Raw genomic sequence first — 16,189 nt, forward strand, 5'->3', positions numbered from 1 at the left:
TCAGGAGGCTGAGGTGGGAGGCTTGAGCCCACGAGGCAGAGGTTGTAGTGAGCCAAGATTACGTCACTGCACTCCAACCTGAACAACAGGGCTAGACCCTGTCTCAATGAAGAAATAAAAAAGAAAGAAAAAGAGAAAGGAAGGAAGGGAGGGAGGGAGGGAGGGAAGGAGGGAGGGAAAGAAAGCCTTATGGAAAGGATTCATCATTCCAGATGCCATTTAAGAATACCCATGATTCACGGGAAGAGGTGAAAGTACCAATATTAACAGGAGTTTGGAATAAGCTGAAGTCAACTATTATGAATGACTTTGAGGGGTTCAACACTTCAGTGAAGCAAATAACTGCAGATGGGGTGGAAATAGCAAGAGAATTAGAATTAGAAGTGGAGGCTAGGCCAGGTGTGGTGGTTTCACCACGTTGGCCAGGCTAGTCTCAAACTCCTGACCTCAAGTGATCCGTCTGCCTCGGCCTCCCGACGTGCTGGGATTACAGGCGTGAGCCACCGCACCTGGCCCGTTTCTTAAGTATTTCTAGATCAAGGTTAGGTACACATTGTTTTTTAAGACATAATGCTACTACACACTTAACAGACTACAGCGTAGTGTAAACGTAACTTTTATATGCACTAGGAAACCAAAAAATTTGTGTAGCTTACTTTTTGGCAATATTTACTGGCCTAGAATTGAACACGCAATATCACCTATGTATGCTTATATACTATGAAGTTCCCTTTCCTAGCCCCATCCTTTACACAGAACAGAGGTGTATTCTCTTCAGAAACTGTCAAAGAAATACCAGACTCATGGTCATTAGGACTTCAGAGAAAGAGGTTGAGAAACAGATCTGAAAACAGAGAATTATGAAAAGGAATAAGAATGAGCTCTTGGAAACTAAAAACATGGTAACTGACATAAAAATAGACACTTCACCCCCCAAAAAATGAAATCTCCTAGAAGTAGAATAGAAAGCTAAGTCAGAAATTAGGAGAGGAAAAAAAAAAAAAAACAAGAAACTTGAAAGATCAATACGGGAGACTCTCCCTGGAGGGAGGATCTAAAGTTCTAAAAAGAAGTGATGCAATCTAACAAATCATGTAAGAAAATTCCTTAGAACTAAAATGTCTCCAGTTTAAAAGCCCCATCAAATATCAGCAAATGAATTAAAAAACAAAAATAAACAAAATCATGAGGTACATCACTAAAATTTCAGAATGAAGGTACAGAGAAAAATCAAGAAAACCCCCAAAAAGCTTCTTGGGGGTCAGTTATGGCTTTTGACTTCTCAGCTGCAATACTGGAAGCTCAAGACAATAGGGCAATGCCGTCAAATTACTGACTTAAAATGAATCTCAATCTAGAATTGTGTACTTAGCAGACTGCCAACCAAGCATAAAGATAGAACAAAGACGTTTTCAGACTTGCAGTCTCAAAAATTTGTCTCCCACCCATTCATTCTCAGGAATCTCCTGGATAGATATGGTCCACTGAAACACAGGAATAATCCAAAGAGGAAGAAGCCATGGAAGCCAGTCAATGGGTAATCTGCCCCTAACAAAACAAAAGAAGAAGAAAAAGCAAAAGGGCAAAGTAATTCCCAAGACAAGACAAAGGAAGCCTCCTGACAACACTAGGGAGCATACCTACAGGGCCAGCACTCCAGACTGGAGCCAGAGAGGGCTGGAAGGTTCCAAAAAAGGACATATCCAGGAGGAAACAATATGAACTGATCAATTATCTGTCAGATAATTCACTAAAAGATAAATTGCTTTTAGAGGTTTTATGGAGCTGTTGAAGGATATAGAAATACTAACGATTTCAAAGAAAACGAAACACACAAAAATTCAGCAATTACCTTCAAAAGGAAAGAAAACATAAAATACACTTAGCTCATCAGTGAACAGACATTTACAATACCACAATATAGTTAATTTTGATCATTCAACCAAAAATTCTAATATTGAAAGAATGAAGAAGGGTATGTATGTGTGTATACGTTAAAGATCTAAATCTTTAATTATCAGGAAATAATAAATAAATCAATAATAAACAGTATATTCAATTTGTTTGAAACTATAAAAGAAGGCCGGGTGCAGTGGCTCACACCTGTTATTTCAGCACTTTGGGAGGCCAAGATGGGAGGACTGTTTGAGCCCAGGAGTTCGAGACCAGCCTGGGCAACAAAGTAAGACCCTCCATCTCTACAAAAAATAAAAATTAGCTGGGCATAGTAGCTCTTGCTTGTGGTCTCAGCTACTTGGGAGGCTGGGGTGGGAAGATCACTTGAGCCAGGAAGATCACTTGAGCCCGGAAGATCAAGGCTGCACTGAGCCATGACCATGCCACTGCACTCCAGCCTGGGCGACAGAGTGAGGCTGTCTCTCAAAAAAATAATAACAAAAACAAAAATATTAAAGTAAATACTCAAAAAAAAAAACAACAACAGCAAAAGTAATTGAAAAAGCAGTTTGCCTCTAAGATCAAGACTGGGTTTGAGGCACGGTGGGACAGGGAACTACTATCATAAGTAAATTTCTGCTATAACGCTGTTGGGCAGGGCAAAATTCAACACGTAATATTTTGAGTCAGATTTTAACAAGTAGGCCGGGCACAGTAGCTCACGCCTGTAATCCCAGCACTCTAGGAGGTTGAGGCAGGTGGACTGCTTGAGGTCAGGAGTTCGAGAACAGCCTGCCCAACATGGTGAAACCCCACTGCTATTAAAAATACAAAAATTGGCCGGGCGTGGTGGCAGGCGCCTATAATCCCAGCTACTCAGGAGGCTGAGGCAGGAGAATCACTTGAACCCGGGAGGCGGAGATTGCAGTGAGCCAAAATTGTATCACTGCACTCCAGCCTGGGCAACAGAGACTCCATCTCAAAAAAAAAAAAAAAAATTAACAAGTAACGAGCTCCACCACTTAGCCAGTCAGGAGTTCCATCACTGGAACTGATTGTGTCACAGATGGTACATTAACATGGGGCTTTACTATGTAATCTTTAAAAAATGTTCAGGCATTTCATTAATAAAAATTTAAAATATTAGCCGGGTACAGTGGCGTACACTTGTAGTCTCAGCTACTTGGGAGGCTGAGGCAGGAAGATAGCTTGAGCCCAGGAGTTCAAGCCCAGCCTGGGCAACAAAGTGAGACCTTGTTTCTTCGAAAATATTTATTTTTTAATATTGAAATTATTCACAAATAATGTCTATTTTTTACAAATGTGCAGTTTGTGTTTTATATTCTAAAGTAACTACAAATTAATCAAAATACATACAAAATCCTTATTTATGGGAGTCATATCCGATTCCAAACCTTATTCTGGAAACTTATTCTGGAAAATGAGGCCACCCTTGCAATGTTTAAAAAAAATCAAAATAAATAAAATTTTCCTTTAAATTGATAAACAATGATGTCAAAGAAAAAACTGCTTAAATTGCTCATTGAATGAATAACTTTAGGCAAGCAATTCAAAACAGAAGCATCTTTGTTAAATGAATTAGAACTTTTTCAGTTCAGTGACTATTTTTATTCATTTGTTCATTCATCAAATATTTATTGAATGCCTTCTTTGAGCTGGACACCAGAAATACAGCACTAAGTTAGACAAAGGCTGTGCCCTTATAGAACTTACAATCTAGTGAAGTATTAATATAGATACATAAAAATGCAATTAAAACACAAGCAAGTATCTGCCACAATGAAGAAATACAGGAAAAACGTGAGTTCTATTGGAGCTGTAAAATACGTCACATCCAAAGTATTCCAAGCAGTTTGCAAACATATGAAACAGATTATTCTCAAGAAACATCAAATGGTCCTAATTAGAGGCCACCACTAGAGGACAAACTAAAATGAAGGCTGGAAAGGAGAAACTGGGGGATTAGAGTGCTATAGTTTGAATGTGTCCCCCAAAGTTCACATGTCAGAGACTGAATCCTCAATGCAACAATTTTGAGAGGTGAGACTATTAAGAGGTGATTAGGTCATGAGGGCTCTGCCCTCATGAATGAATTAAGGTCATTATCTCGAGAGTGAGTTTGTTATAAAAGTGAGTTCAGCCCCCTCTTGCTCTCTCCCGCACTCTCTCTTGCCCATGTGATGCCTTTTTCCACGGGATCACCAGCTGCCAGCACCATGCTCTCAGACTTCTTAGCCTCCAGAACTATGAGCCTAATAAATTTCTTTTCTTTATACATTACTCAGTCTCTGGTATTCTGTTATAACAGCACATACTGAGCTAAAGCAGGGGATGTGGGAAGAAATTCTAACATCTGAGTACCTACTATGCCATTTAATCCTCAAAACAACTATCAGAAGGTAGGTATAATAAATACTGGGACTATCTCTTCAGTATCTGCTTCCCCCTCTTCAACCAGCATTTTGTGGGAGACTGACCTCACTACTAGCTCCAGATGTACTACCACAATCAGAGCAACTCCATTCCCCTTGCCACAGTAACTAAAATAGGTAGTCTATGCCTAAGCCAATCAGGTCACGATGACCATGAATAAGTTCAAGAGTGATATAAACAGCACCGAGTTTAGGACTTTTGCTGAAAATCTTGGAGTACAGAGTCTTGTCTCCTATGCAGAGTGGTATGAGATAACAGATCAAGAAGCACTGCTTCTGGCATTACCTAATGACAAAAGAGAATGAAGCCTGAGGACTCAGCAATTAAGTGCGAGAACTTGGGTTTGAAAACCAAGTGGTCTGATTTCAGAATTAAGAGATGCAAGCACACACACAGACACCCCGCAGCACTGGGGCATGGATCCGAACTCATCAAGTCCATCACACCAGCAACAACTTGATAAAAGGCTGATAAGCCAAACTGAGGACTTTGAACTTCGTTAAGAACAAAGGCTCTAGAACTTAAACATCTAAGTTCAAATCTTAATTTCATCACTTAATAGCCATGTGACATGGGGTAAGATACTTAATTTCTCTGTGCCTGTTTCCTCATCAATGAAACAGGGATAATCAGACCTCTTTATAAAGCTATTGTGAGAATTAAATGAGTTAATAGGTGTAAAGCACATAAAACAGTGTGCAGCACAGATCAATCCTCATTGCTAAATGAGGAGTCAAGATTTCTGAGTGTTTTTATTAGAATTATGATCTAGGAAAATCAATTTAGAAGAACAGTGTGGGGCCAGGTGCAGCAGCTCACACCTATAATCCCAACACTGAGAGGCCAAGGTGGGACCACTGCTCAAGGTGAAGAGTTTGAGGCTGCAGTGAGCTAGGACTGCGCCACTGAACTCCAACTCAAGCCTGGGTGACACAGTGAGACCCTGTCTTCCTGCTGAAAAAAAGTAGTAGTATGGTGTGGAGGGGAACACAGAATACACAAGAAGTGGGAAAGTAATGGCAAAGTTTTAAGAAAGGCATCAACGGTTTGTATAAGGTGATGACAGTGGAAAATGAAAAAGAACTGAAGCTACTGAAGAATCTGAATCAACAGGACTTAACAAATGAGCAAATGTGGCAATCAAAGACCAGGAGGAATAAACAATGATCTCTGATTTTCAACTTGGTAGACTAAGAGAATGGTGGTCCCAGAAACAGAAACAAAATCAGGAGAGGGTAGATTAGGATTCCTTTAAAATAAAAGAGGTTATCTTATGTTTTACATGGGAAGTTATTTTAAGCAAGTATAAAATCAATAGGATTTAAGATAATTATTACATTAGTAAGAAGTGAGATCCAAGGCCAGGCGCAGTAGCTCACGCCTGTAATCCCAGTACTTTTGGGAGGCCAAGAAGGGCGGATCACCTGAGGTCAGGTGTTTGACATCAGCCTGGCCAACATGGTGAAACTCCCATCTCTACTAAAAATACAAAAATTAAAATAAATAAATAAATACATACAAATACAAAAATTTTGGGGCGTGGTGGCACGTGCCTGTAATCCCAGCTTCTCAGGAGGCTGAGGCACAAGAATTGCTTGAACCCGGGAGGCAGAGGTTGCAGTGAGCCGGGATTGTGCTGCTGCACTCCAGCCTAGGTGACAGGCTCTGTCTCAAGAAAAAAAAAAAAAGAAAGAAGTGATATCCAAGTTTCATAAACTACACTTTAAAGCTGTATTTTTCTCTTTTTTTCAATAAACCCAGTTTAAAAAACAAATCTAATTCCACTACTTAGGGATGAAAAAGCAGATAAAATTAACAACCAAAATTATAATATTTGCACTTCTTACTGTGAAATTAAACTACCATATGATTCAGCAATCTGTCTACTGAATATATATCCAAAAGAAAGAAAATTAGTAGGTCGAAGAAATATCTTTATATTTCTAGATATTTATATCTAGTATTTACACTAGCCAAGACATGCAATCAACCTAAGTGTCCATCAACAGATGAATGGATAAAGAAAATGTCGTATATATACACAATGGAATATTATTCAGCCATTAAAAAGAATGAAATTCTATTATCTGCGGCAATATGGATAAGCCTGGAGGACATGATGCTAAGTGAAATTAGGCACAGAAAGACAAATACCACATGTCCTCAATCACATGCAGAAACTAAAAAAGTTGATCTCATGGCAGTAGAGTAGAATAGTGGTCACAAGAGGCTGGGAAGTGTATCCAATCAATTAAAAATACATAGATTTAAAATAAATTAAGTAAAATAAAAATTCTTGTGTGTATGACAAATTTTTAAAAATCCCACTTAAAAAACAAAACTTCTGAAACATGATTCTTACAATTGTTGGTAATATTATGAAGCTAGCTTTTAAGAACTTCAGAAGCTCAAAATGTGACATAAAATCAGAACACTGAAAGTGAAAAAATAACTCAGCACTACAGATTATTTCTCCTATAGAAATAATAAATAGAAAGTTAAGTAGTGGGGCCATTTCCTCACATTTACTCCACATCTATCTCACTTTTCCCCCCAAACATTTATCCTCCCTACCAAAAAACCATCAAGGTCACCAATTACCTCCATCTTGACTAATATAATGGACACTTTTCTGTTTCTCATTTCACGAGACCTGTCAGCAACCAGTATACAAACAATTTATCACTCACTCTATCATTTTTTAAACACTTCCTTTTCTTGGCTTCCCTAACACCACACATCCCTGGCTTTTCCCTATCTATCTTCTTGGTATATCTTCCTCTCCCAGATCTGTGTATTTTAACACATCCTCAGGGCGAAGCCCTCGGTCCTTTCCACTTCTCTATCTACACCCTTTTCCTAGATGATCTCATCCATTCTGTAGTTTTAATACTAACCATACACACAAACTCATATCTCCAATCCCAATCTCTACTGTGAACTCCAGATTGACTTTATTAAACTGTCATCCCTACGTGGGTATCTCAATGGCAATTAAAACCAGACCAAATATCCAAAACAGAACTTTTGACCCTCTCCCTCTGCCCTTAAAATTGTTATTTCATTTATTCATTCTACAAATATTTCCTCCGCATATGCTCAGGCACTGTGCTGTCCACTGGCACAACAATGTGAACTTGGGGGAGACAAATTATAATAAATTATTAAAAGAGCTATAACCGATATAAAGTGTGTGTTCTGATAGAAAATGGGGAGAAGGTGGCTATTTTTGATACCGTGTTTAAGATCAGCCTCTAGACCGGCCTGGGCAACATGGCAAAACCCCGTGTCTACAAAAAATACAAAATTAGCCAGCAGTGATGGCCCACACCTTGTAGACCCAGCTACTCGGGAGGCTGAGGTGGGGAGATCGTTTAAGCCCAGGAGACGGAGGTTGCAGTGAACCAAGATCGCACCACTGCTCTCCCACTTGGGCGACAGAGCAAGAACTTGTCTCAAAAAAAAAAAAAAAAAAAAGGCATCTACTTAGTTGCTCCAGCCAAAAACCTAGTCATCTATTCCCCACACACAGCCCATTAGGTGAATTTACAGAGTTCTGACTACAAAATAAATCTTGATGCTTAACACTGAAGAAAAGGCTCAAGTAAGCAAAGAAGAGAGACGTGGACAATGACAACTATGACAGATGTCACAGAAGGACATGCAATAAGCTATGAAACAAAGTTACAGTCAGACCTACTCTAGTCTGGAAGAAATCAGAAAAGGCTTCCTGGAGGAAGGAGTAATTAGAATAAGCCCAGATGATCACTACAAAAAGCCAAACAAAAAGGTGTAAGGGACTATGTCAAGAACAGGGAGCAATACAGCTTGGCACATCCCAGAATCTAAAATAAATCCAAGGTGATAAACTCTTAGAAGGAGGAGTGTAGATTAAGACATAGGCCAGAAGAAAGCAAGAAGTTATCAAAGATTAATGAGGTCATGTCAAAAAGAAACACAAGTCAACCTAAAAAGGCTTCCATTGGCCAAATATGAGACAATTTGACAGGAGTGGATTCAAACACACTAAAATCCAATAGCTCATGACAATCTTTTAAGATGATGATTAAAACAAAAAACCTGCAGTGAACAGCTCATTACCAATTACTTTGGAAAATGACAAAGGGAAATCATCTTTTATGCTCCCTTTTCTGTAGCAAGGAGTAACCAAATAGTTGATAAAAGTTATTCCAGCAAATAAATGCACAAAAAATTAGAGAATCAGGATATCACCATTTTGCAAACTCTAACAAAATAATGAATTCAGGCAAGGATCAACAAAGAATGCTAAAATCATTAGTTAAAGGGCAAATTATATAATAGAAGAATAAGGCTGATACCACCTGAAATCACTACAAGTGGGGCAACCAGGTAGGTAACTTTGGTGAATAGGAAGTATACAACATCTACAAAATAATTTTATTGAAAAAAAAGGGAACCTAAATATGATAAAATATCTAAATCTAACTTCAAGTTTTCAGGAAAGACAAGAAACAGAGGAATAGGTTATAGCAAACTTACAGCAAACCTGAGCATCAGAATTGCCTGGAGGGGCTTTTTAAACCACATATTGCTGGGAAACCATAAGACTGGAAAAGCCAAACACAGAATGTGGGGAATTTCAAATTTAAGTGGGGGAGGGCTGTTATAGAATAAAATTTACTTAAGCTGCCTAACTGCAAATGCAATATACAGACTCTTAAGACCGATTCAAACAAATCCACCATAAAAAGACAAATTGAGATGACACAAAATTGGAATATGGACTAAGAATGGCTATTATTAAGGAATTTCTGTTAATTCTATTAACAATAATACTATAGTGGCTTTTTAAAAAAATGTCATTACGGAAAGAAAAAAAAAAAAAGTCAAGGCTAGCAAATTAGCAAAAGCCACACTATGCAGAATGGGCAAAAGCCATCCTTTAATGAGTCTGGGCCCAAACTAAGTGGTTTTTACACAAAACTGACATAACAGTAACAACTACTTCTGGTTCCTGAAAGCCATGTGCTAAGCACCACATTAAGTTCTTTACATGACTTATCTCTGAATCCTTAAAATAAACCTGTTATGAAGATATTAAATTCTATACATCATTTTCTCTCATTTTGTCTGCTGTTCATTATCACAACTGGCACTTTTTTTTTTTTTTCTTTTTTTGAGACAGAGTTTCACTCTTGTTGCCCAGGGTGGAGTGCAATGGCGCGATCTCAGCTCACTGCAACCTCCGCCTCCCAGGTTCAAGCGATTCTCCTGCCTCAGCCTCCTGAGTAGCTGGGATTACAGGCGCCCGCCACCACGCCCAGCTGATTCTTGTATTTTTAGTAGAGATGGGGTTTCACCACACTGGCCAGGCTGGTCTGGAACTCCTGACCTCAGGTGATCCACCTGCCTCGGCCTCCCAAAGTGCTGGGATTACAGGCGTGAGCCACCGTGCCCCGCCACAATTGGCACTTTTTAAAAAGTGGGTATTGAGGGTAGTTTGGAAAAAAGCAAGAGTGATCACAGACCAGTTAAAAGGCTGAGTACATTAAGAATCCCTGATACAAAGAATCAGAATAAATGTTCATATATTTGGAATACAGGATAAGCATCTCTAGTCCAAAATTTTTTTGATCACTGACAAGACACCAGAGTGGAAAACTTCACATCTGACTTCATGTGAGGAGTCAAAATGCAGTCGACACTTTGTTTTGTGCACAAAATCATTAAAAAGTATTGTATAAATTATGTGCTATGTGTACAAGGTATGTATGAAATAAAAATGAATTTTATGTTTAGACTTAGGTCCCACCTCTGAAAAAACACATTATGTATATGCAAGTATTCAAAAATCCAAAAAATTCCACAATCCAAAACACTTCTAGAACCAGGCATTTCAGGTAAAGGATACTCAATCTGTATAACAAAAATCCAGACATTATTTAACAAACATTAATTATGCCCTACAAACATTTCACTTCAAAACAACCTTCTTTGCCAAATTAGTTTTCAGGAATTTTATTTAAAACAATCTTTTTTTTTGAGACAGGATTTCACTCTGTTGCTCAGGCCAGAGTGCAGTGGCACAATCATGGCTCATCACTGCAGCCTTAACCTCCCAGGCTAAGCAACCTCCCACCTCAGCATCCTGAGTAGCTAGGACTACAGGTGCATGCTGCCACACCTGGCTAATTTTTTATATTTTTTGTAGAGACAGGGGTTTTGCCATGTTGCCCTGGCTGGTCTTGAACTCCTGGGCTCAAGCACTCCTCCTGCCATGGCCTCCCAAAGTGCTGGGATTACAAGTATAAGCCACCACACCCAGCCCAAAACAATCACTTTTATATGTACTATAGTTATCAGGCTTATACTTTTTACTTCCACTGGAAGAAAATGGAGAGAACATAAAGCAATATCTTCTACTAGAAACAGCCTTTTCTCCCAAATTCTTTAAATGGAGAAAACAAATTACTGTCTCAATTCTATAAACGACTGAAAAAATACCCTCCCGATAATATTTTTCAAACTCATCTCCAGCTCAAGAATCTTAGATAAGCACATAGAAATCTATATGGTAAGAGACCTTAGAGCGAAGACAAAGGAAGGGGGTATTCCCTGGCCATCTCTTCCAATAGGGTAACCATAAAAGACAATACAGAAAGGTTCCTAAAGCTTCTTTAACAGCAGTCTCTCCTATTCTAGAGTCCTGCTGTGGCTTACAATTACTGGGCTTTGTATATTGATTACTCTAGGAATTGTCTCTTAGGGACTGAGCTAGTTAGTTGCCAATGGCTAACTACACCCAAGCGTGATTTAACAACTTAGGCTGACTAGAACAAAACAAAACACCCAAAAAAGGATTCCAGCAATGAAAGCATGGTATACTAGAATGAAAACTAAATGTTAGTGTACTCAAAAACCTGGGTTATATAAAAATATGCTGAATATGATCTTCGGGAAATGCAAATTAAAACCACAAGATACTACTAGAATGGCTATAATCAAAAGAATAAAAAAACGATTAAGACAGTAAATTTCGGCCAGGCATGGTGGCTCACGCCTGCAATTACAGCACTGTGGGAGGCCAAGGTGGGAGGATACTTAGGAGGCTACTCAGGAGGCTGAGGTGAGAGGATCACTTGAGCCCAGGTCAAGGCTGCAATGAGCCTTGATTGTATCATGGCACTCTAGCCTGAGCAACAACAAGTGAGACCCCATCTTAAAAAAAAAAAAAAAAAGTAAATTTTATATGTTTTTTACAATAAAAATTTTTAATTAAAAAAGAACAAAAATAACTATCAATATTGAAGAGACTGTGAAGAAACTGTAACCTTCATGCATTGCTACTGAGAATACAAAATGGTACAACTATTTTGGAAAAGTCTGACAATTTTTTTTAAAGTTAAACACAACACTTAGCACATGACTCTGCAACCCCACTCCTAGATTTCTACCCAAGAGAAATGAAAATATATGTCCACATAAAGATTTATACACAAACATTAACAGCAGCATTATTCATAATAGCCCAAATCTGGAAAAAAAAACAAATGTCCTCCAACTAGTGGGTGAATAAACAAATCATGGTATAGCCATACAATGGAATACCATTCAGTGATAAAATTGAAGGAACTGGCTGGGTGTGGTGGCTCATCCCTGTAAGCCCAGAACTTTGGGAGGTCAAGGTGAGAGGATCCCTTGAGCCCAGGAGGTTGACGGTGCATTAAGCGTGGTCGCGCCACTATACTACAGCCTGTTGACAGAGTGAGAAAAAAAGGAACTAATAAATGCAACAAACAAGCCAGACACAAGACTATGACAGAAAGTATCAGTGACTGCCACGGGTGAGGAGGGGTTAGGCTACAACAGAGCATGAGGGAACTTTTTGGGGGATGGAAGTGTTCTAAAACTTCTTGGGGTTGGTGGGTACACAACTGTATACGATGTATGCTTAAAATGTATTTATACTTTATTGTGTATAAATTATAGCTCAATGAAATAGTTTTTAAAAAACCCTGGGTTGATTAGATCTGTAAGTTATTAACAACGTGACATTAACCAGAATGTTTTTTTTTCCTTCAGATATGCCTATTCTGTTTCATCAGTTTTCATTTCTCACATGCACAAGTTTTATTTTTAAAGTGAGCGATTCTATAATGTACTGCAGTTATTGGGCTTACAGATAATTCTTACTTCCACTGGCAAAAGTATATAGTTATCTGCACTGCTACTTGCTCTATCTCGTAAGACTGCTGTGAAACATCAAATAAGATAACTGATGAGAAAGTTCTTTGGTAACTGTAAAATAGTATTACGCAACTATATAGTAGACATTTTTGAAAAACAGACGTGAAAATGTTTTTTCATATGAGTGACTTGAGACCCTTGTAAACCTACGTACCCAAAGTCAATCTTTGTCCAGAAATAGAAAGCAGTTGTCTATTCAAATGCCACCTTTTAAATATCCTATCGGAACCTGTTTCCTATTGTCGCTTGAGTTACTAGATGGCTCAATGTAGTATTATCTAAGCTGCACTTTCATTTTTCAAAGGAAAAACACTAAAGAAATGTTTAAAGAGAGACAGATGAGCATGACACATTTATTTTTCAGGGGAAAAGACAGTTACGTAGAAAAATGTCTTCAATTCCATATGCATTTACTGAATTTTTCCTGATGAGACCTGCATTAGCAAGAGAGAGTGAATAATTTTAAGAACAGCAAAATTTCTTAAACCAGTGTGGCAACTTTGCCTGTTCCAAAATTTGACAGATGCTCTTTTTTATTTTTATTTTTTGTTTTATTTTATTTTTTGTTTCTACTACTGCTGTACAACTGGGCTCTTTGCTATCCTACCAAGTTTAAAACGTGTGGTATTTGACATTTAGCCTAGTTATATTTGCAAGTTTCCACACTGCAATACGTATAAAGGCTGTTTGGCCATAATCTCCTCAGGTGCAGTTTAACGACTAAATTTTACCTTGAATTCAGGTTTATATCAAATCTTACAATTCTGAAAAGTTACTCTGCCAGCAACAGGTACTACAATGAAAAATTAACAAAGCCTGTAACACTACAAAATGCTCTGCTAACATTTTCAATTTTTAAGACTCCTTTACAGTAACAGTTCTGAGGAGGAAGAATCTACAGCCAATTCCAAAGCCAGATTTCATTCAATTTGGTCTTGCTTCGGCAGTAACCCTAAACTCAAGTTTCACATTTCTCCTTCGATAACATTAAGGTCGCTCGGTCCGGTTACTGCACACCTCCAATTTCAGCGTCCAAGAAACCTGAAAGAACGGCACCTTGCCTACTCGCTCCTCCTGCCTTCTCTCAACTCAGAAGCTTGGCCAAACGTGCCGCTCTCTCCACAACGCCAACGGAGCTGGAACGCAGCGCCCGGAGGACAACTGGTCACGGGGAGGAGGGGAGAACTTCGCGGCCCGGAGTACGGCGGCTGAGGTCCAATCCAACCCGCGCCCAACTCTACTCGGTGCCAGGAAGGCGTGTGGACCCAAAGTCTCAGGCCGCGGTGCTAGGTCCGGAGGAGCAGAGTCGCGCGTGGCCGGGGGCAGGTCGTAAACAAACCGACGGGAGGAGGGGGAAGGGGCAACGGCGAGGCGGGTGGGGTAAAAGAAGAGGTAGGACCTCGCTCCAACCCTTCGGCGCGAGCCCGCAGCCGGCTCCACCCCACCGAGGACCAGATACTGGTCTCGGCGCGGCGCTTCCGCTTGGGTCGGAACACCGAAGGCCCCAACACCCCTGGAGCCCGGAGCCCACAAGGCCATCGGCTCCGCGACCACCGCCCCACAGCGCCCTACCTGAACCCGCAATCTGGGTCCCGGGCGTCGCGGCCGGGCGTGCCCAGCCCGGTCCTCTTGCTGAAGAGCTTCTGGAACAGCGTAGGGGCCATGCTAGCCACGGCCAGGCAGGGGTCGCTCCGCTGGGCGCTTGCTAGGCCCCTACTCTTACAGCCGCCCCGCCACCCCCATGGGCGCCTCAGTCATATGACAGAAATTAGTCACTTCAAACGGCCACGGCGCGCGGGGCGGGGCGCGAGGCAAGGCCGGCACTCATTGGCTGGAGGTGGGCCGCATCACGTGGCGGCGCGCGGAGCAAGGGGCAAGGTGGCGGCGTGGGGCGGGGCTGCCTCCCATAGGCTCACTGGCGGGTCCCGTCACGTAGCAGCTCACGGGGCGGGGCGTGAGCCGAGAGAACAGGGCTAGAAGGTGGCTGGGGATGTGTAGCGGGAGCAGGCTCAGTCTCGATCCTCCCCCTTGAGGCTGTCAGCGACCATCAGAGGGTACGCCAGGGTGGCGCGGGGACGATGCCAGGAGCCTTGGAGTGCAGAAGCCTTCGTTCGACTCCCCGTACCCACAGAGTTGCGTAGGGAACCACGGGCAACCGACTCTTCCTTGTCAGCCCCTTCCTAGCTTCTGCGGCTTCACACCTCCATTCCGCGCCGGGCAGAGTCTGGCGGCTCCTGGAGCACGGAAGGCCCACAAGCGTACCCGTGGGGCCGCGGCCAAGGCTGGACTTTGAGCCCAGGACCCCAGGCCCGCCCTTAGAAGGCCGTGCCGGCCCGCGAGAGGTCTGGAATCTGGACAGCGCGGGGGCTGGCTCACAGGGACTGGTGAAGGAACCTGCCGGGACCCGTGCCACAGCCATGGCTCCCCGCAAAGACGACCTCGAGCAGGGACTGCGGGCAGTTTGTACTAGCGCCTAGAACCCTGACACCTGGAATTACTCTCTTGGAAGAGCTAGCGATTGGAGGCTCAGGAGTTAGGCTGTTTCCTTGGTAACCAACAAAATCAGGTGAAACCAACGAAGTCAGCAAGCCTAAAGACATATATGTACAGATATCTAACCCTTTACACTAATTATTTAGATTTTTAATAAATCTATCTTAATGTTTAGGTGTGAAGAAGGGAGGAACTGTGGAATTTTAGTCAAGTTACAGGGAAGAAACGCTTTCTAAAAAAAGAAAAACATTGCTCACATGTGACCTCACAGTCTTATTTAACCCATGGAACCAAAATATATCAGGGTTTGGATCAAACTAATCTTATAAATTTTCAGCAACCCCATCCATTCACTCAATCCCCCTCCAGGATGAGGAAGCTTGTACAATGGGATGTAATCCTCAGAGAAATTTAGGAAATAACTTGTATATGGTTGGAAGGCAGGATAAAAATACTTTGGGCAGGCGTGGTAGCTCACGTCTGTAATCGCAACACTGCAAGGCCGAGGCAGGCAGATCGCTTGAGCTCTGTAGTTCGAAACCAGCTTGGACAACAGTAAGACCCTGTCTCTACACACAAAAAAATTTTTAATTAGCCAGGTGTGGCCGGGCACTGTGGCTCACGCCTGTTATCCCAGCACTTTGGGAGGCCGAGGCGACTGGATCACCTGAGGTCATGAGTTCGAGACCAGCCTGACCAGCATGGTGAAACCCCGTCTCCAAAAAATTAGCCGGCGTGGTGGCAGCGCATGCCTGTAATCCCAACTACTTGGGATGCTGGGACAGGATAATTGCTTGAACCCAGGAGGCGAAGGTTGCAGTGAGCCGAGATTGTGCCATTGCACTCTAGCCTGGGCAACAAGAGCAAGACACTGTCTCAAAAACAAACAAAAATTAGCCAGGTGTGGTCACGGCACACACCTGTGGTCCCAGCTACTCGGGTGGCTGAGGTGGGAGAGTAGCTTGAGTGTGGGAAGTAAACACTGCAGTGAGTGCCACTTGTACTTCAGCCTGGGCAACAGAGGGGGCCCTATCTCAAAAAACAAATAGTTTTTGAGAATTTCATTTAATTAGGTATACAAATTAAATTTTATTTTCTTTAAGTGGCTACCAACTCC

General features: G+C 41.4%; 1 protein-coding gene across 2 annotated transcripts in view; it reads right to left on the reverse strand.

Moving 5' to 3' along the window:
- Nucleotides 1-15,641, reverse strand: part of FNIP1 (folliculin interacting protein 1) — a 159,626-nt gene extending 143,985 nt beyond the window's left edge. Inside the window, 1 exon segment of one of the 2 annotated variants that reach the window (NM_001131596.2) lies at nt 14,152-14,428. In NM_001131596.2, the coding sequence (NP_001125068.2) occupies nt 14,152-14,243 (92 nt within the window). In that variant the 5' untranslated portion in view covers nt 14,244-14,428. 2 annotated transcript variants of the gene reach the window in all.
- Between the last annotated feature and the right edge of the window lie 548 nt (nt 15,642-16,189).

The sequence above is a fragment of the Pongo abelii genome, chromosome 4, assembly GCF_028885655.2.
Source record: "Pongo abelii isolate AG06213 chromosome 4, NHGRI_mPonAbe1-v2.0_pri, whole genome shotgun sequence".
NCBI lineage: Eukaryota > Metazoa > Chordata > Mammalia > Primates > Hominidae > Pongo > Pongo abelii.